Source organism: Pteropus vampyrus, unplaced genomic scaffold (genome assembly GCF_000151845.1).
Source record: "Pteropus vampyrus isolate Shadow unplaced genomic scaffold, Pvam_2.0 Scaffold4, whole genome shotgun sequence".
In the NCBI taxonomy this organism is placed as follows: domain Eukaryota; kingdom Metazoa; phylum Chordata; class Mammalia; order Chiroptera; family Pteropodidae; genus Pteropus; species Pteropus vampyrus.
In genome coordinates, this window is record NW_011888785.1 from 11,900,635 (window position 1) to 11,920,949 (window position 20,315).

At 47.6% G+C, this 20,315-nt stretch overlaps 1 protein-coding gene across 1 annotated transcript; it reads left to right on the forward strand.

Moving 5' to 3' along the window:
- The first annotated feature begins 6,352 nt into the window (after positions 1-6,352).
- DLX5 (distal-less homeobox 5) lies at positions 6,353-10,987 on the forward strand. The gene is made up of 3 exons (XM_011363279.2): positions 6,353-7,040; positions 9,001-9,185; positions 10,300-10,987. The coding sequence occupies exons 1-3, from the start codon at positions 6,686-6,688 to the stop codon at positions 10,627-10,629; spliced, it is 870 nt and encodes a 289-aa protein (XP_011361581.1). The 5' UTR covers positions 6,353-6,685; the 3' UTR covers positions 10,630-10,987.
- The last annotated feature ends 9,328 nt before the right edge of the window (positions 10,988-20,315 follow it).

Below are 20,315 nucleotides of genomic sequence, written 5' to 3' on the forward strand. Positions count from 1 at the left end.
TGGCCAGCTGAAGTCCAGAGTTTCATAAAAAGAAGTATCTTTTCCCTTTATAGTTCTAAGGATTCCTGAAACTTGTGAGAAAAATTCCAGATATCCCTAAAGCTTGTGTTATTTTATTTTTTTCTATTGAGATATAATATTACGTTAGTTTCAGAGATATGATATTATATTAGTTTCAGGCATATAACAATTTGATATTTGTTATTTTGATATTTGTATATATTAATTTGATATTTGTATATATTGTGAAATGAACACCACAGATCTAATTAATATCCATCACCATCCATAGTTACAAAATTCTTTTCTTGTGATGAAAACTTTTAAAATCTACTATCTTAACAACTTTTAAATATGCAATACAGTATTATTAACTATAACCACAATGCTGTACATTCCCATGACTTATTTATTTTATAACTGGAAGTTTGTGCCTTTTGATCCCATTCACCCATTTCCCTACTCCCACCCCACCCCTAACCTCATTTTAGATTAACAGTACTGCATTAGACACATAGTAAGTTGCCTGAAAAGTGAAGTCAGCTGAAAAGTTGCAGCAACAACCAGCGTCCCTCAATTTCCTAAGTAACCAAATCAAAATGCCTACATCTGTTGGGGGTAAAATTGAAAAGACACTTCAGCCATTGTGGACATGCAGTCAATACTCCAAATTGTAAACTGGGATGTAGCAATAAATTATATGAATGTATAAGTCATAATACTTTGCTAAATGAGCCATCTAAGAGCCCGCTATATTGAGACCATGAAATAAAACTGAAGACTTCGTGTTGCAAAAGCCATACTTCCAGGTGCAATGTATCTTTTCTTTCCACAATTTAAAAAAGTATCTCCACTGCCGTGTCAGCTACACTTCACTTAGAAAGCTATTGACTTTTCCTTTCTGTTGCCTTAATTTTCTTCTGTAGCAGCACAGAGGGATGCAAGTCCAGGTGGGCACTGTGCCTTCAACTGATTATGCTGTGTAACACAGCAGGAAAACCTCTTATCTCAGGCTGGGGTTGCCTGTTTAAGATCTTTTTCTTTATAAAAGGTATAAGGTAGTAAACACAGCTGTAGAAAGGGTTTTATGTTTTCTTGCTGTTTGTTTTAATTTTTAAAATGATATAATTAAGGCAGAGTGCAAAAATGTCTATAAAATTATACTAACTGCCCATGTGCATATATGTTGTGGGCCAAGTTTTACCCAGCTCATGGTGTTTGAATAATCTGAATGATTTGACTTTAGAAGTGGTTTTTTCACTTCTCTGCCTAGTGTTGTCAGATCATAAAAATACAGTGGCTTAGGATCAATGAACTTTAAAATTCTAAATTGATCTTGTAATTAGGACGTTATTAAAGATGACTTAAGCTTCTCTCTTGCTATTTCCTTGCCAGAGTTGGATCATTGCTCTGAATTCCTGTCTGCCAATTACTTTTCTTTTAACTCCACAAGGGATATTTTTTTAATTGGAATATTTATATATCTTTAAGAAGAATAAAGGTTTTGTAAATAGCATCACAGCCAAACCTTCCTTTCAAGAAAATGAAATCTGAGTTTAGGATGAAGAACATGCCTCAATTTCAGTTTGCAAAGACATATAATAATATAATCCCATTTACTTCCTACTAAGATGAACTTCAAGTGTTTTCAGCTGTGGTATATTAAATTCATCTCATAGAGAATAGATTTGAGTGGATACTTAAGGCCTTTCCCTAGCCAGTTATGTTTAAGTTAAATGAATAAACACATTTTAATGTCTTAATTATGAAAACAAAATGTGCAGAAGTCTATGATTTGCACTATGATTTAGAAATAAGCTGGAAAATCCTATTAGGTTGGAATTAAGTGGAAAATAGTTTCCCCCTCTGGGGGCTTTTAATTTATTCAGAATATTTATATAATTGCCTGCTAGTGAATCCTTTGAGATTACTTTGTTGGAGACACTCTTTAACTCCAAACACATTTTTCTTGAGAGCAAGAGGGTTCTGTCATTAATCTGAGCATGAGAGGTATCTTTCTTTCTACTTATCCTTTCTCTTACCTCCCTCCCTATGTCAGTTCATTGTCAATTTGCATGGGCTCCAAAGAATTTGGCTTGGGCCTAAGTTAGTTCAGCCTCAAGTGAAGGGAAAGAACTTTAAACTTAGGTGGGGAATTAAACACTTTTGCTAACTCAGAAGATGAACCACCTCTGAATGTCAATTCTAAGCCAGTGGATCTGGCTTTCCGTTGGAAGGCCATTCAGCTGAACTGCCAAAACCAATGACCAACAATTTGTGTTGTTTTTGAAAGCCTTCACCACTTTTGTAACCATTACTCCTATCTTTTCATCTCATCCCAATTGATGGATATGTGTCTCTTCTAGAAAAACATCAAATTGAATATTTCAGGGCTGTTACCTTAAATTATTAAATGGTCTTAGTGCCCTAGCTCAAAGAAAAATGAAGCTCCATTGTGGGTAAAATGATTACTCTGATCTATCCCCACAAAAATGTATGATGTAAACAGCTTTGTTTGTGTTTGAGATTTCTGGGATGAAAAGTGCTCTTAGATGGATAGTGATCAATAAAGACATAACAGTGAACTGCTCTGAGGGCATGTTTTCATTGGACAGGTAAAGAAAAGAAATGGATAAAGCATTGCGAATAAAAAGTAAAATAAACCCCAGCCCAAGAACAGGACTTTTAAAAGAAAGGTAGTCCACTGATAAAAATCCTAGAGCCAAGTAGCATTATTTGTATCAAATTTGCATACATAATGCTAGTATCATGTTATGGAGTTCTTTAGCTACCTGAATTATGTGCATCTGACTGATGTTTAAAATGTTTTAAATAAATTAAACAGCAGTTTCCATATTTAAAAGACCTTAAGTTTATAAATTAAATATTTTCAGGTGCACTGATTTGCCTGAGCTTCAAGCCCAAAGGAAAGGATATTCTTTTGGCATACTTATGAGTAAATAGATTTCCAGATTGGGCCAGTGGGAGAAAACTGAGTTAATGCAGCTATTAAAATTATCTCCCTCCATCACTTTTCCCTGAAAAGTCATAATAACACTGTCTTTCCAGTTTATAGGAGTAGTGACTCACCCGCAGCCTCTAGAGCACTTCATCTTTCTAGAGGAGGGTCAGTTTCCTCACTACTCTCTAGAAAATAAGCAGTGCCCTCCACTATTCCCAGTCATCCCAGTTGAGGGCATTGAACAGAGTGAGTTACTCCCCCAAATCGCCAAATTTTGTGCTGAGACCCAGAAAAAGGCGATCCCGCGGGGAAGGAGAGGAAGAATATGAATATGTAAGGACTAAATGAAAGGAAGGAAAGGGCATGGGAATGGAGATGTTGTCGGACCAGTGACACGGAGCTTGGGAGACATTTGACATTCCCGCGCTCTTTCTCGCGGACACTGGGTGGCGCTCGTGGTAAAGACTTGCACCTCTCTTAGGGTCGGTTTCTCCATCACCCGCCACCACCCCACTCCACCCCCGCCCCTTGCAAATTGCGGCTACTAAGAGATGAAATTGCTCACATTCTTCCTACGTGTCGCAGTGGGAAGCGCACTTCTAGAGAAGTTTGATGACATTGGGCCGTTTCTCCACGACTGGGCCCTTCAGTGGATTTTAAAACAAGCAACAGCATCCGGCCCACGGGCCTTAAGAGGAAGTTCCAGGCCCTGGTGTCAGAACCACCCACAGTACCGGTGAAAGTTGCTACCCCGAAAACTGGGACACCCAGCACGTGTGCACCCCGAGCGGCCAGGCTTAGTACGGCCATAGTAGCTATAATATGAAATGAAGTGGGATTGTATTGTGATCAGAGAGACTCCGGCTCCTTTTAACTTAACGCTCTCTCACCCTCCTGCTGCCCTTAAGGAAAGGGTAGGGGGAAGTGGAGTCAACTTAGTATGGAAGCAGAATGTCGAGGTTCTGAACCTTCGGAGACACACCCAGATTTGGAGGTCTCACGGAGCAGCGGCCTTTGCGCAAATGTCTGGAGTCTGGCGTGAGGGCCAATGCTTTAGGAATTGAAACAAAGAAGCTAACTAAATCCTTCCCTCCTGCCCCACTCCTTTTTGTCTTGTGTAAAATATGGGAGAGAATTTTTTTTGACGAAGGGAAAAGTGAAATCTAGTACAGTCGAGACTAACTTAACATTGTAATGTGTTTTCCACCGGATCCCAAACTTCTAAATTTCGCCCAAATTCTGCAGCTTCCAATCTCATTCTGGTTGTAATCTGCCTTCTCAGCAGGATCTGAAGACAATGATAGAAATACCCTATTTAGCATAACTATATTGACCTTTCTCTTCACGTAGTAACTTTAAAATCTGTAATAAATGAAAAGTACCGGGGATGTGTGCGGATGAGGGGGAGACCAGTGGAAAGTCACCTGGCTCCATGTTCCACTTTGCCTTTGCCAGGAGGCTCTTGGAACCTTCCCTGGCAATGCTTTGGGGAAGCGATTCGTGTAATTAAATAGCAGGATGTGGGTAAGGTGATTCGATGGGCGCCGAGAACTTCCTCGTAGCAGAGGCCAGGACTGCAACCCCGACGGGGTCAGCAGCGTTTCCCCGACGCTCTGTAGTTCTTCAAGGCCTAAATCTAGGGGTTGAACAGCAGTGCAAAACTCGACAGCTTGGGAGCGAAGATGGGCGGACAACTGCGCACCCCTCCCCGGCCCCGCCCCCGCCCCCCGCCCGCCGCCCGCCGCCCGCCGCCGCCAGGCATCTATCTCCGAAGTTCAGCGCGTTGCAGGCCGCATGCAGGTGAGGTGACTCGGCCAGGGTGGGGGAGGGGTGCTGCGGAACCCTGTGACACACGCCTCCCTTGCCCTGTGCGCGCCCGCGCTGAAGTTGTCCCCAAAGGGCAGTGTGACAATAGCTGTGGGTTTTCAGCGTTCAGACAGCAGAGTCCGGAAGCTGGTGCACGTGTGGCTGCTCCACTTGGGAGCTCTGGAGCTGGCTGGTATGCTGTCCCGAATTCTAGACCCCAGCTGTCCCTGCCGGCCTAGTTTTGGCTGGAGTAGCCCCACAGCCAAAGTAAAGCTAAACTAACACTAGACACAACTAATGTAGACGCTTGCTTCTTCGTTGGGGGTGGAGGGGATGGGTAGGGATGATGTGGAGTCCGCGGGTTCCTGGTCTCTGAAACTCTGGAAGAAAGTGCTGGAAGGGCCCAAATCAAGATCCAGCTCTTGGAGTTGCCGATTTGAGGGGAGCGGATACGAGGAGCAGTACATTGACTTAGGTTAAACTTCTGAGCTCCCAGCTGGATTACCGCTAGAATAAGACTGACACTTCATGAAAGCAAACTCTGGACCGAAAGTACCAACTCTTTGGTTCCCGAGCCTTTTGTCCCTTTGCATTTGAGCTAAGATGTCCTCGAGGCAGAAAATAAAAGAACGTGAGGTACAGAATCCAGACCTGGGAAATGGAAAAGTGGGCTCTTGGGTGCCATGTCCTTAGAGCCCTGAGGAGCAAATAGGTGGGCTTTACCCAATTTCCCAAAAGGGCTTTTATCCCTGTCTACTTTCCAGTCTTTTGGGGGTTCTCTTTTGGTCCATTGGAATGACAGACCATACGTGCCCCATTTGCTTTTGCAGGAGTCTTTGACTACCGAACACAGAGTCACAGACCCTCTATTCCAATGGTATCCAAATAGACGATAATATTGAACAAAATGTGGGGCCGCCCACTCTTCTTGGGGACAGCAATTTGGGCATCATTAAGTTATCTGTGCTTAAGACAGTAAGTATTTTATAATTCATTGTAGGGATTTAGGGCTGCAGGAACTCTCTGCCATTAACAGCTGAATGGACGGAGGGCATTCTGAAGCATCTTTATCCAACCCTTCTCTGAGCACTAGTCATCTAATGCAGAGGAAATACTTGCTGCAAATTTGTCTGTCTTTCCCCAAATTGCAAATTTTCAACACATGTAAATTACAACTCGACTCCCAGCACACCACTAAAAATATTGTTCTCAGTTCCTTCTTGTCATCCCACATCCCTGATTCCCCATTTCAGTATCAATGTTCAATTTAACTCTCCCCCCTTGTGCAGCCCACGGGGCAGAAAGGTGGGGAGCAAGGAAAAACCGTCGCCAACCTCATCCCCAAAGCATGTGCACTTTCCGAGGTTGCTGATTGGAACACATTGTCTCCAGACTTTGTAGAGCTGGGGTTGGGGCTTCTGCGATGTCTTTGGTATTCACTGAAAACAGATTGACTGAGACCTCCTCCCCCAACAAGCAACGACACATATACACGCACAGGCGCGCGCACACTTCCCCCCTCCCTCCATTTTTCTCCGTACTTTTTTTTTTTTTTTTAAGCAATGCTTTGTTGTGTTAAAACTAGTTGGACGAGTTAGGGTGTTGCTGCTGCTCCCGAAGCCCTGGCCAATGGAACCCGATCCACCCCGCTGTGCGTAAGCGCGCAATTAAGGATTTAACCAAGGCTGTGCTGCGCCTCAGCCAGCAGTCAGCCTGCCGGAGACAGAGCCTCCACGACTCCCAGCCTCCACCTCGCCGCCACCGCCTCCTCCTCCTTCTCTCCTCCTCCTCCTCTTCCTCCTCCTCCCTCTCTCCCTCAGCCATGTCTGCTTAGACCAGAGCAGCCCCACAGCCAACTCGGGCAGCCGCCGCCGCCGCCGCCACAGCAGCAAGGACAGCCGCCGCCGCCCGGGAGCGATGACAGGAGTGTTTGACAGAAGGGTCCCCAGCATCCGATCCGGCGACTTTCAAGCTCCGTTCCAGACGTCCGCAGCCATGCACCATCCGTCTCAGGAATCGCCAACTTTGCCGGAGTCATCGGCCACCGATTCCGACTACTACAGCCCCACGGGAGGAGCCCCGCATGGCTACTGCTCTCCTACCTCGGCTTCCTATGGCAAAGCGCTCAACCCCTACCAGTACCAGTACCACGGTGTGAACGGCTCCGCCGGCAGCTACCCCGCCAAAGCTTACGCCGACTACAGCTACGCCAGCCCCTACCACCAGTACGGCGGCGCCTACAATCGCGTCCCGAGCGCCACCAGCCAGCCAGGTACGGGAGCGTGGGGGCAGGTACGGGACTGGGGGCAGATACCGGAGGAGCCAGGGATCCGGAGGAGCGAGGTGGGGGTGGGTGATTGCGGCCCCGCCATCCACTGCAGTGGGGGCTCACTCGGCAGAAGGAAGTGGGGCCTGAACTCTGCAACCGGGAGAGGTTCCAGGGCCAACATTTTAGGGAATCTTAGAAGAAGCCTGCGGGGGTTCGGAGCAGCGTCTCTCCCCTCCGGCACCTTGGTGGAGGGGCCCTTAGTCTCTGGATTCCCAACTTGTCTGGTCAGGGAGCCAGCTTGGCTGGAAAGGGGGTAGGGGTGGAGAGAAGAAAGAATCAAGCAGCCCTAGTGGCGTTTGCGTAATAAAAGGGAGGTTAGTTGGAATTTTTAGTAAGCGTGCTCGGTTGGCGGAGTGGGAGTGGAAGGCTGCCTCAAAGTCTCTATCGGGATTAGTCTGAGAGTAGCCAGAAGCCAGCGTCCTGACCGTGCCCGGAGCGCGGGGTGCGGTGGGGGGCTGGGGAGCTGCAGCATGCGGGAGGAAAAGCGCGCGGAGAGCCTTGCGGTTTTTCTAAGGCATTTCCAAAAACAAAAAGCCATTTAAAGGTGTAGGAGGCTTGCCGAGGGGTCACGTTATCGGAGCGATTTTTTTTCTTCATAGGTGCCTAAAATTTGTCTTCCTCCTCCCTACCTCCTTTTCCACGGCCTAGAAACTTAGTGGGAGAGTTTAAGAGTATTAGTGAGCTTGGGCGGTAAGAGAGAGGCATGAGGTCTCCTTGGAGAGGTTTTGCTGGTCAGGTTTGATCTCTTCCCACCAGCACATTAATAATCCTGCTAATATTAGCATCCCCTACTCTGGCAGAATCCAGACCACAGCCCTCATCCTCCACCCTTCCTCTCCCAGGAGCGTCTCTCTCTCTCTCTCTCTCTCTCTCTCTCTCTCTCTCTCTCTCTCTCTCTCTCTCTCTCTCTCTCTCAGACACACACACACACACACACACACACACACACACACACACACACACCCCATGAAGAGGCTCTCCGCCCTTTCCAGAGATGGACACTTTTGATAAGGTGGGAAAGGGGACTTGTGGCCCCAGGGCATGTTCGTAAAACACGCATTCAGAAAGTCTTTCTCCCTCGTCTATACTCAGGATTTTGAGAAATTCGTCCTGACTTGCCGCCCCTTTCCTACGAAAACATCCCACCGATTTCTTTTCAATGCGTGACTTGCTAAACTTTAAAAGAGGGCCGAGAGTGGGATGTCTTCGTTCCTTTCAATGTGTTCTGTATTTCGTGCACAAGTGAAAGATTTTTTTCTTTTGGCCAAGAACTTATTAAGCCTATTTGTAGAAGAAACCAGACACATCTGTGCCTTCACAGATCTGCAGGGAGATTATGGGGGCTGCATAATCGGCCCTCTGTCTGAGACAGCCCTAACCGCTTGCTGCTGAATTGAGGGAGCATAGTTTGCTCGTGGGCCTTTGTACTTTGGAGACCTCGGTTAGCATCTTCCCTGCCCATGCGTCTGGCCTCTGCAGGCGTCTGAACAGATGCTTCAGATGGGGGTCACGGCCCTTGAAGCCTGGGGAGGGGGTGGCCACGATCACCCCAGAAATGCAGGTGAGCACAGGGCAGGCGTAAAAACAAGTCCGGGTGAAGCAGAAACCGCTGCAAGAGCTAAATCCCAGACGCCAAGAAGGGAGCTGTGCTGTCCAACGCGCTTTGCACAAGTCCTAGAGAACCTGAATGAACAGAGGAAGGGAATTAATCAGAGACTGACTACCTGGCCTTTCCATGATTTGGGGGAGGGGCTTATGTCTCTGGGTCTCGTGAAGCAAAGGTGGTGACATGGAGAAACAGTGAAGCCTGCATGGTAAGAAACTCAAGAACCGTATTTGAGGGTTCTGCAAAAGAGCCATTGTCTGCCGACAAGTTCTAACCGGGTCTGTTTTGATTATTTAGAGAAAGAAGTGGCCGAGCCCGAGGTGAGGATGGTGAATGGCAAACCAAAGAAAGTTCGTAAACCCAGGACTATTTATTCCAGCTTTCAGCTGGCTGCGTTACAGAGAAGGTTTCAGAAGACTCAGTACCTCGCCCTACCCGAACGCGCCGAGCTGGCCGCCTCGCTGGGACTGACGCAAACACAGGTAAATCCGGCCGCGGCCCGGCAGGAGCCCTGTCTCGGCTGCAAGCCTAGCTGAGCCACGCGGTTTGGTTCCCGCGGGCTGGGGCCCATCCGATAACATGCGCGAGAAACTCATAGGCAGACAGACAGAGGCAGACTGACAGATTGAAAGAGATCCACCTTGCGCCCTTCCCTTTATGAGTCAGGGCAGGTATCACGGCCAAGCAACGGTAGCGACGGGATGGAAACGTCGCTCATCCCGAGATGTCCCCCGCTCCGGGCCTGCGAGGGCGAGAGGCAAACTTTTAGACTGAAAACAAAAGGTTGGGTTATTTCTAGGACGCTCTCGCAGCCTTAAGAAATTGGTGCTCTGCACAATGCAGAGCCTCTCGGAGCGAGCGGGGCCCGGCGGCCTCGCGGTGGTCTCAGGCCGCGCAAAGGCCGAGGACATTGCCTCCGGCCAGAAAAGCTGAAAGGTCACTCCCTGAAGCTGCGGAGCTTTGGGCCGCAGCAACCTGAGGGGCACAAGGCACCGGGCGATGTTGTACGGGGAAGTCTTCCCGGGGGGGTCCCATTCCCTTTACTACTACTCCAATCCCTATAGAAGAATAAAGAATGTTCCGAGTCGCCGCCCAGAGCCGCAGGCGGATTCTGACCTCTCTCGGAGATGTGCGAGTGGAGGCAGTCGGAGTGGGGGATTGGGGGATCGGGGGATCGCTTCTTCACCTCCAGGAACTCGCGCGCGTAGCCGGCTCCAGGTCCCTGGCGTTCCGGTCTCCGGCCATTGTTTTGGAGACCTTGGCGGCGCCGAGTTCCATGCCCTGTCGGCCTACACGTGCGCGCACGTAGCAGAGTACTTGGGAGACTTGTGCCCCTCCCCGCCCCCAGCCTAACACAGCAGCCTCGGGGTCGTGCCCTATCTGCGGCCGGAGCGCACGGATTTCGCCTTGGCGCCCTCTGGGGTGGGCGATCCAGGCTTTGCCTCAGGCCCAACTACTGGACCACAGGCCGCGAGCTGCGGGAAGACGCCAGGCGGAGACGCCTGGGGGTCGAAGATTCCTCCAGTCGCCGCCCCGAGGAAGGCGCGGGCGGCCTCTGAGTGGACTGGTAACATGTGCCTTTGTTCCCTCACCCAGGTGAAAATCTGGTTTCAGAACAAAAGATCCAAGATCAAGAAGATCATGAAAAACGGGGAGATGCCCCCAGAGCACAGCCCCAGCTCCAGCGACCCAATGGCATGTAACTCGCCGCAGTCTCCGGCGGTGTGGGAGCCCCAGGGCTCTTCCCGCTCACTCAGCCACCACCCTCATGCCCACCCTCCGACCTCCAACCAGTCCCCTGCGTCTAGCTACCTGGAGAACTCGGCTTCCTGGTATCCTAGCACAGCCAGCTCAATCAATTCCCACCTGCCGCCGCCGGGCTCCTTACAGCACCCGCTGGCGCTGGCCTCCGGGACACTCTATTAGACCGGCCGCTTTCTCTTGCTCTCTTATTTGGGACTACTGTGTTTTGCTGTTTTAGAAAATCATAAAGAAAGGAATTCATATGGGGAAGTTTGGAAAACGGAAATGAAAAAATATTCATGTGTAAAGCTTTTTTTTTTTTTTTGCATGTAAGTTATTGCATTTCAAAGGACCCCCGTCCCCCCCTTTTTTACAGACGGACTTTTTTGCGCAACTGTGGACACTATCAATGGTGCCTTGAAATCTATGACCTCAACTTTTCAAAAGACTTTTTTCAATGTTGTTTTAACCGTGTAAATAAGTGTAGATAGAGGAATTAAACTGTATATTCTGGATAAATAAAATTATTTCGACCATGAAAGCAAAATGTTTCTAAAAAAATACTCCTTTGCCCTCGCTCCTTATAATGGGCTAGTAACGTTTTATGCAGGCAATTAAAGGAAGACAGATCTGCAGAGATTCAATAAGGCAAAAAGGAAAGCAGAAGTTGGGAGCTGCATGGATACAGAACTCTACATGTGTATATGTTGGATGCTGTGCTTTATATATCTATATACATATGAGGCCTGTTTATAGTACTGCTGTATAATAATATTTAGGTTTTTTTTTTTTTTTTTTTCCTAACCACAAAGACATTTAGATAATTTTAAGTTTAACCCCAAATTGTTTCAGGTGGAAAGTGATGCTGGAATCTAAATACCGCCTTCCCACCTTGTGTGTAAGAAAGGAGCAGGAATCCCTTAGTAACCACTCAAAGCAATTATGGTAGAGAAATGCCCCCCACCCCATCAGCCTCTGCGTTTGCCAGAGCAATTAGACAAATTATACTCCCTTCAAAGAGAGCTTCCAGGGATGAAAAAATGAAAAGAAAAAAAAAATTCTATTACATTTTTTAAAAATCTGAAATGTTTGCAGCATGGCAAATAGGAGTGCGTTGGACTCCTTGGTGTATGATAATTTATCTGAGCTCCTTCAGAGAGAGCGAAGGATCACACGACCCTAGAAAAATGATGGGCCTAAGTAAATCAGTAGCCCAACAGGGCACGTGAGGGGCATTAATTTTTCTGCCGAGAGGGAATTGTGGGGTGGCGGAAAGAAGTGAGAGCATTGTGGCCCCGTGTTGATTTCATTTCGCGTGAGATAATTTCTAAATATAAACCTTTTCTCTCCATCCTCTTTACCACTTTGGTTTTTTCAGGAAGGAACTCTCTTTGCTTTGCTTTTACATAAAACAGTGGCAAAGCAGGTTCCAAACGATGGGAAATTGAATCTGTTTGTGGGGATTTCTCCTTTGTGAAGCTTTCTTTGGGGCAAAGAGGAAGGGTGTGCGGCAGCCTTTGCCTGCGTCCCTTCCTTCTCCCCTAGAGCCTGCACATAGACATCAACAGTGTGACCAGAGCTACAGCCCTGGTGTAAAGCTGCGCTCCCAGGCCTCAACGGAAGGCGTCTTTTTGACTGTCGTTTAGTCCGCCTGCCTCTGTTTCTTTGGGATGCCAAGGGAAAACGTATGTTGGAAATTACAAGATGCAGAAGATATATTTACAGCTAGGAAGGAGGCAGCAATAAATGTGACAAAAGAGTCTTCTGGCGGGGGGAGGGTGGTTTTGGAGATTAGAACATAAAAAATTACATCCTGTCATCTGAGGATTTCTGAGAAGGTTCTTCCAGGGATGGGAGAATAGACCTGAAAAGGCACGCTGTCTGCCCGGCGGGGAATTTACCTGTGCACTCGCTCTCTCCTTTCCTCTCCTCCCCATCTCCTCAATTCCGTCTTTCTCTTCCCGTTTCCTTTCTAGCCAGGCGATTTGGAACGGCTTGGCCCTTGTGGGGATTAGTGGTTTGATGGGTCTTTAGGCGAACCCTGCCTGGTCGTGGGGCGGCGGCCAGGGCTGTGGACCCCTCCTCCTTCCCCACCACTAAAGCCCGAGCGGCCGCTCCTCTTCTCGCAGCTTTCTCCACTCCTCGTTTCACTCCAGCCTTCCTTTCTTGGAAGAAGTTCTGGGTGATGCGCTGAGAGAAAAGCCACTCGAAGCCCCACTTTTTCTTCTGCGCTGACAGAGAATAGGAGGATAGAGGGAAGAAGTGAAGGGATCTATGTCCTGCTTTGCTTTGCTTTACTTGTGAGGATTTCGGGAGTTTCCATTACACCGAAAGCCAGCGCTTTCTATCCGGGGCATTCGGCTGGGAAAAACGCTGCGCGCGCAGTTTGCAAGGGCCAGCTTTCCCATGAGCGGGCTTCCCTGGGGTATGTGTTTGGGAAAGTTGCAGAGGGTGCACCCACTGCATCTCTCACATTTCCCACCCACCGGCTCCCTGAGAGTGGCAAGAATGTGCTTGGAACACTCCCTCTCCCTTTCTGCACATACAGAAAGCAGATATTTTCCCAGCCATCCCCATCATTTCCGCATCTCCGTTCCTGGCTTTGAAAGGGGGACCCCTTCACTATCACCCCGAATTATCCGGCGCGGTCAAGCTGAGGGGAGGGCGAGTCCAGACTCTTTCTGGGGAAGGAGAGGGAAGCTTTTCTTTAATGACCATCTTTCCACTCCCAACCTTGACGCTGCTCGTCGTTAAGGACACTAATGCCTCGCTGCGACATGGGCAGGCAGAACGCCGCGCACACAGACTTGGTTTCAGGATTCCTTCCCTCGTGCTAACCTCACTTCTTCCACTCGCAATGGCCTCTTCTCTCGCGCGGTTTTTTTTTTTTTAACTTGGTCTGGGAGCCGTGGACAAAAATATTCTAGCAAACCAGTCCGCCGCGGGTTTTCCCTGGCACCATGGGGATTCTCCCGGGGGAATTTAACTCCCTGCAGTCCTGTGCCCAAGGATGTAAAAATAACAGATCCTCAGCAAAGTCTAAAAATATCCGCGTGATGTTCCTCTCCCTTGCCCTCCTGCCTACCCTCTCTTTTTCTCTGTTGTTTATTCCCATATCTAATATAAACATGTACCACTCCCTAGCACATTCTCGGGCTACCCGACCCTGCTCTCCCCGACCTCCTCCTGCCGCTTCCGGTCCCCACTTGCTTAGCTCTCAGTCTAGTGCTCCTAACATGTCGAGCCCACCCCAAGAGTTCATTTCCTTTTCCGTGGGTCTCTCTACATCCCCCCCCCCGCCCCCAACTCCATCTTCAGATGTCTTCACAAAACCCAGGAGGGCCAGGACATGCTGGCAGGGCCACTGCGATTCTTCGGTGCTCTGCCTGCCTCCTGGGCCCTCCTGTAAAAGATCAGATAAATTGGCCTTTGTTTGAGGCTCGTGTTGGGCTAGGCGGATTTCTGCCCTTCCTCCCCCCCCCCTTTTTCCTGGCGGCCACCTCCTTGTGGAACAGGGGGCGGCCTGGGCAGCCGAGAGAAGCCGCATTCCTGTGGGTGCCAGGCGGCTCCAGTGCTGAGCCACAGGGCCTGAGACACACACAGAGGAACCCGCAGACCTCGCTGCCCTTGATCTTGCGCTCTCTCTCTTCCTCTCATTGGGGCACCCACCAGGGAGCCTGTCCACCCACACTCGGATCCACCCAGGTCTCGTCCTCAGACAGGAGCGTGCTGACCCGCACACCAACACACGCACACACCCTCTCCTGGTGACACAGGCCAGGCCAGGATCTCCCCGCCCATGCCAATTCTCTCTCTCCCGCCCCTTATCCCACAATCCCAGACGCGCCGGCTGGCCTCCTTTGGCTCCTTTGATCCCACCGGACGCCCCACGACTCGCGGCGTCCTGGCCGCGCCGTCCTGGGAGTCGCCCCCAGTGCGCCAAAGGCAGGCGGTGCTCGCCTCCTCCCGGCGCGCCCTACAGCTTACTCCGGCCTTGACATCACTGGACTGTCTCCTGAGCTCCCCAGCTCGAAGCACAAGGGATGCCTGCCGGAACACTGCCCCCCTGCCCCCCCACCCCACTTCAGCGCTTTCTTTTATTCGAAGAGAGGGACCTTTAGGGCTACCCAACCACCACCCCCATTCCCGCCCCATCTCCGCAACCCTTGGATCGCGCGCCTCCCACTGGCCACTGGGATCTTGCCAACCCGGAGCTCTCCAGCCCTCCCTGGAGGCACGCCCTGAGGGCAGACGCCCTCCCGCACCTCTGCGAAGCGCGCCATGCCGGCGGATCCGACTGCGGTCACCCCCCCTCCTCCACCCTTAGGCACCCCTCCCGCAGCGTCTGGGTGGAGGAGCCCCTCTCCCGGGAGCTTGGGGAGGGGGCGCTGCGGCTTGCTCACGCCCTCCTCTCGCGTTCCCAGGTTGCCCGTCGTCCTTGCACACTACACTTGCTTTTTTTTCAGAGCCACAGCGAACTCTGGGCCTCGAAAATAGCCCAGATAGCGGTAGCACATGTGGGATTGGCTAAATATTTTTCTACGCGGCCCTGTCCCTCACTCCCCCCATTCACTTTTTCTTTTGCAATTGACAAGCTTTAGGTTCCCCTGTGGCACAGGGCAGAAAGTATACATCGTATCTAATGCGGAGGGGAGTGATGGGGCGGGGGTGGGGGTGGGGGGTAGGCGGCAGAGCCTTCCCTTTCAAGCATCCAGGGTTGCCAGCTGTAATGTAATAACTGTTTTATAGTCGAGCTCTAACCGTGAAGATAGGAACCTGGGGAATTTACACGAATCTCTCTTTAAAAGAGACGTGAGTCCTGTTTTGTAGCAATTAAATGTTTCTGTTCTTTTGTTCCCTGGGTCTTCGTATTACTTCTGATTTATGGGGATCCGAAGGAGACTTTTTGCCAAAAGCGCGTGTATTATTGAGTCTGTTCCACATCCTAAACCAAGATTTTTATAAAACCGTGAAATACCACACATTACGACCTTTCACCACAGGAAGGAAAAAAATGGCTTCAAAACATCATTCTACACACACACACGCACACGCACGTGAGCACACACACACACACACCCTCTAAGTTTCAGTAATGATTCTCTGTCAAATCTCCACTATACAATCTACTGTATTTTTTTAAAGTGGGTGGGGTGCAGGGCGATAAACAGTTCACAAGCTATGATTTATTTTAAAGCATTTTTTTTTTCTTGCAAAGGCGAGAAGACAGAAATCTGCCACTGGACGCTTATTGTCATCTAAGGACTATTTCTGCCATTTGCCATTTGCAAGGTGGAAGAATAGTGGTGGGGGAAGAGGCAGGATATGGACTCAACTTTCATCTATAAACAGGGGTCACTAAACAGGGACATTTCATTATTGCCCTTATATTCACAGGAGCTAGGAAACCTGCTTGCCACCCCCACAGGGCAGCTCCCAGGTCTGTGAGATAGTGGGAGGAGGAAGAATCATCACAGACTGTCTTAGAGGCCGGAAAAGATGCTCAGGAAATTCTCTGTGCTCATGATGGGGAAACTGAGCTCCTGGGGAGAGCAGGAGTTTAGGTATTCCTGACCAGGACATCCCCCCTCCCTTAGGAACCAGAACTAGACCTCATAGTCTCAGCCAGGGCAGGGTTCATCCTCCTGGTGCAAAAGCCTGGGGTTCACTTTCACTCTGGGACCCACACAGTGCTCCAGCCTCTCTCCAGACTGTCTTCCTCTAACTCTCCAACTCCCTCTCTCTTTGGTCCTTTCATATTGCAAGGAGACTGACCTTGGTCTTTCACAGCCATTTCTGGGGATAGAGACAGTCCTTTATCAAAAATACTGAACTTTGTAGAATTCAGAAAGCAGCACATCAGTGACTTGTAGCAAAAGAAGCAGCTGGACTAGTTTATATGGAGCCATTAATTAATAAAAGTTAATGACAGGATTAAAGCCAATAGCCAGCCAAGCGGAGTGGAGGAGACAGCTTCTCAGCCATTTTATTTAATTAGCAGTAATTAATATATTTTCTGCTAATATCCTTTAGGACTCTCAATGACTTGTTCCCTGTGAAAGAGAATGGAGATGGAGCTCAGGAACACTTACATGTACCCAGGGCATTTTGCGCTAATGACAAGAGAGATTGCAAATTCATTTAAGAAAATGTTCATAAACAAGTGACTGGCACAGTCTGAGGCAGCCTTGGTGGAAACAATGGTGAAACTGACAAGTGTTCTTGGCTTGGGGGAGGCATTTTTTTTTTTTTTTAAGCAAGAAAATGCTTTAGGGGAGAGAGAGAGAAAAGACGGGTTAAAAAAAAAAAAGAAAAACATTATTTCAGACTCCAGGCAACAGCAGATGCAGCAGCCCTTGCAAACATATCAGCCCTATACATACTGAAGATTTGGACACGTAATGCTTCAGACCACTGATTTGCTATTTTCCTAATTCCCGCGCTCTTCTTTTTCCATATGAATCAAACAGTCTTTTGTCCTTCAGGGTTTGATTTGATCGCTACTGTTCACATTTCACTTTTGTATTTTCCTCTTCCTATACCATTACTCATTGAGTGCCCTGTGAAATTACAATTGTACATTTTCAACTCAGCAACCCATTTGCAGTGCAAAAATAGGGTCTAAATAATGGCTGAATTAGCCCTACTGGACAGTTTCAGATGTAACACTGTAATAATTATATTGCAGGCTGGATTAGGATGCTATTATCATAATCTGGACGTTTACAATTATCTGTAATTTGCAAAGATGCGCCAGGTCTTGATTACAGCAGTTTTTTTTTTTTTTTTTTTTGTATCACGCTAACCATCACTAAACAGTGACAGTAATAACAGCTAATTTTGCTGGCAATATAAGAGGTGCTGGGGTGTGCAAACAATTTCACACCTGGATGTGCTCACTCAACCAAGAATATAGAGAAAGAGCTTCTGCCCTGAGACTCAGAAAAATATTCTCCTCTGCTTCTGTTCAGTATAGATTTCTAGACCCTGATCATTGCTTAAGAGATATTCACTGGGGGTAAGTTTTTATTTCTTGCATACTTCAAGGCACAGTTCATATTTCTCTTCTCCCACTTTCCAAGCTATATGTATTGTTGTTCTAATTCATTACGGACTGCAACTTTGCTTTATAGATTTTTCAATTCTGACCTTTTATCCCCCTTTAACAGTAAAAGCGTTGTCGTTCTGGTGAGTAAAAGGATTCGGGTGAGAACGGGGATCCTTGAAAACTCGGTTTGTCTCTTTTGCTTTCTGTGCTGTTGGTACATCTGGTGCAGCTTGTGACTTGAGACTGCGAAAAGGACCAGGTTTCCGTAAGATTTGGAGGGAGATAGTTGGAGATTTCAAGCTAAAATCGCTTTGAAAAGTGTTATTCAGCGCTAGTCCTAAGCCAATTCATTGGGATCTTTACACACGGCGATGATTTTAAATTTAGGGGCGTCGAGAGAGCAAACGGAGCTCGAGATAGTGCTCCTTTATTATCACAAGTATGCGGACATTTGCAACGGCAGGTGTAGTCTGAATCTCTGGACTGTACAGCCCTTTCAACATCTTTCTCCACTTGGGAGAAAGTTTCAGGAATAACTAGCCTCTGAGACCCTTCAGGGCTGCTTTTCAGGGCCTTTGCCTCAAGCCCGGGTGGGGGGAGGGGCGGGATGCTTCTGGTAGAGCTACTGCCGGCGGGGCCCAAATGCTGCGACCTCGGGGTTGGAGGGGCATGATTGGCTGAGAGGCAGAACCGAACTACCGAGTCCAGGAACCAGTCTGATTTAGGAACGCATCGAGGAAGACTCCTGTAGGAAGCGGTGCTATTCTATCTATAGATGACGCTGTTTCCTGACCCTGTAGACGCTGGAAACAGCTAGAGATGTTAAGTGCAGGAGCCTGAGAAATCTTTGGCTCCCTCACCCTAGGGCAGAAAGGCCTCCGGTAGCAGGGACCTTAGGACTGTATTGTGTCAAAAGATAATGAGATGCTTATTGGCGACGAGGAGAAATTTTCTCCTTCACACTCACCACCCGCAGCTATGTTCTTTTTTCTCTTTTTACATGGGAAATATGGTTAGGACCAGGCTCTAGAACTCGGACTCTAGAGAAGTGCGAACTTGAGGAGGCGTAGTAGGCACCGCAACTGGGCGAGGCCTTTCGCCCACGCCCCTCCTTCCAATCCCTCTCTCGAGAATCAGTTTACTATGGGGTCAATACATTCAAAAGAGCGAAAATATTAACCCTTGAAGTTCAGAGAACCCAGAGGTAGCCCAATTCCAAAGAGAGTTCTGGGGAGGACCCCGTGTCAGAATTTCTTGTTTAATTAAACTCATATTAAGAGTTAGAGAGACTTATACAGGCGCATCCTCACAACATCAATGTGTTAAAATGCATTTGCTGGGTTTCAGAATTCCATGCACTCACAGTGGTTTGGCATGTGTCTGGTGAATTTTTTTTTTTTTTTTAAGAAAAATTAGTGTTGGTTTCGATATAGGGTAGCTTTTTCTCCAACGTAATTTGAATAATTCAGCAAAGCCCCACTACCAGCTGTACTTCTGCAGCCTCTTCCATTCTTTTCAGCATTATAATTTTGGTTAATTTTCAATTTTAGGTCCTACGTCTCTGCAATTTGTGTATGAATAACAGAATAATTTCCCTCTTTTGTTTCGCCTTTCCTGTTCCTGAATCTAAATAAAGATGGCTTTTTAGTATTAAAAGTGGAAGAAAATTACAGGTAATTATCTTTGACGGTAAAAACGCTGTAATCAGCGGGCTACATGAAAAATTACTCTAATTATGGCTGCATTTAAGAGAATGGAAAAAAACCTTCTTGTGGATAAAAACCTTAAATTGTCCCCAATGTCTGCTTCAAATTGGATGGCACTGCAGCTGGAGGCTTTGTTCAGAATTGATCCTGGGGAGCTCCGAACCCAAAGTTTCACAGTAGGAAGGGGGAAAAAAGAAAAGAAAACATTTTTCCTAATGTAACAATGCGAATGCTAGAAAATGACAAGACTGATCGGTTTTAAACCATTCTGAAGACTGACTGAGCGTGGAAGTTGCTCAACAAAAAAAGGAACGGGTATATTGGTAAGTAGTCTTTGCTTTGTGTCTAATTATAGTGACTGTCCTTTTGCACGACTGTATGTCGCTGTCATTATATGGAGCACTCTGAGTATCTCTATTGACTTCTGATAAATGGCTCAGTGGTTTCAAGGTTCATAATTTGAAGGATGCCCAGGTCTGTAGCCATTAATTCTCGCAGTATGGGGCTTCCTGCTTGTATGACGAAAGGACTTTTCATTTCCATTATTTCTATGCTTTCCACAAGATCGGAGGATGTATTTCATCTAGGAGCATGCATTTTCCTACCTACCTAGCTTGCAAAGGGTTGTAAACATTAAATAATCATAATTGTGCATTTACTTTGTTTTTTTTTCTTACTCTTTCCTCTTTTTTTTTTTTTGTTAAAAACTGCTTCTAAACAAAGATATCAAATACAGCTGTATTGCTTAGGCTGAGGAAAGGGAAAGGAGAACACTCAATTTCAGCATTGGAAACTACTGGATGTCTAGAGGTTATCAGGGGATAGATCAATCTAATTTTTAAAAAACAAAATAGATAAAATGTGTAGAAATTACAATAAAATATAATATATAAAGGAAGTTGAGAAAACATCCATGGTTAATGTTAAAGTACTTAAGACAAAGGCTGGTGCTGCAAACTGACATCTCTGCAGGCACTTGATGTTTATATATAGGGCTTCCCATATTAGGAAATGGGAATTCTTTTAAGAATGATAGAAAATATACTGGGAGGGAGGGAGGGAGAGAGGGGTGATGAGATAGAGACACATAGAGAGAAATATACAGGACACTCCTA

Excerpts from the sequence above, each read along its gene's own strand:
- DLX5 (XM_011363279.2), top strand. The coding sequence starts at position 6,686 with ATGACAGGAGTGTTTGACAGAAGGGTCCCCAGCATCCGATCCGGCGAC. Across the intron at positions 7,041-9,000 it reads GAGCGCCACCAGCCAGCCAG|AGAAAGAAGTGGCCGAGCCC; the intron begins GTACGGGAGCGT and ends TTGATTATTTAG. Across the intron at positions 9,186-10,299 it reads TGGGACTGACGCAAACACAG|GTGAAAATCTGGTTTCAGAA; the intron begins GTAAATCCGGCC and ends TCCCTCACCCAG.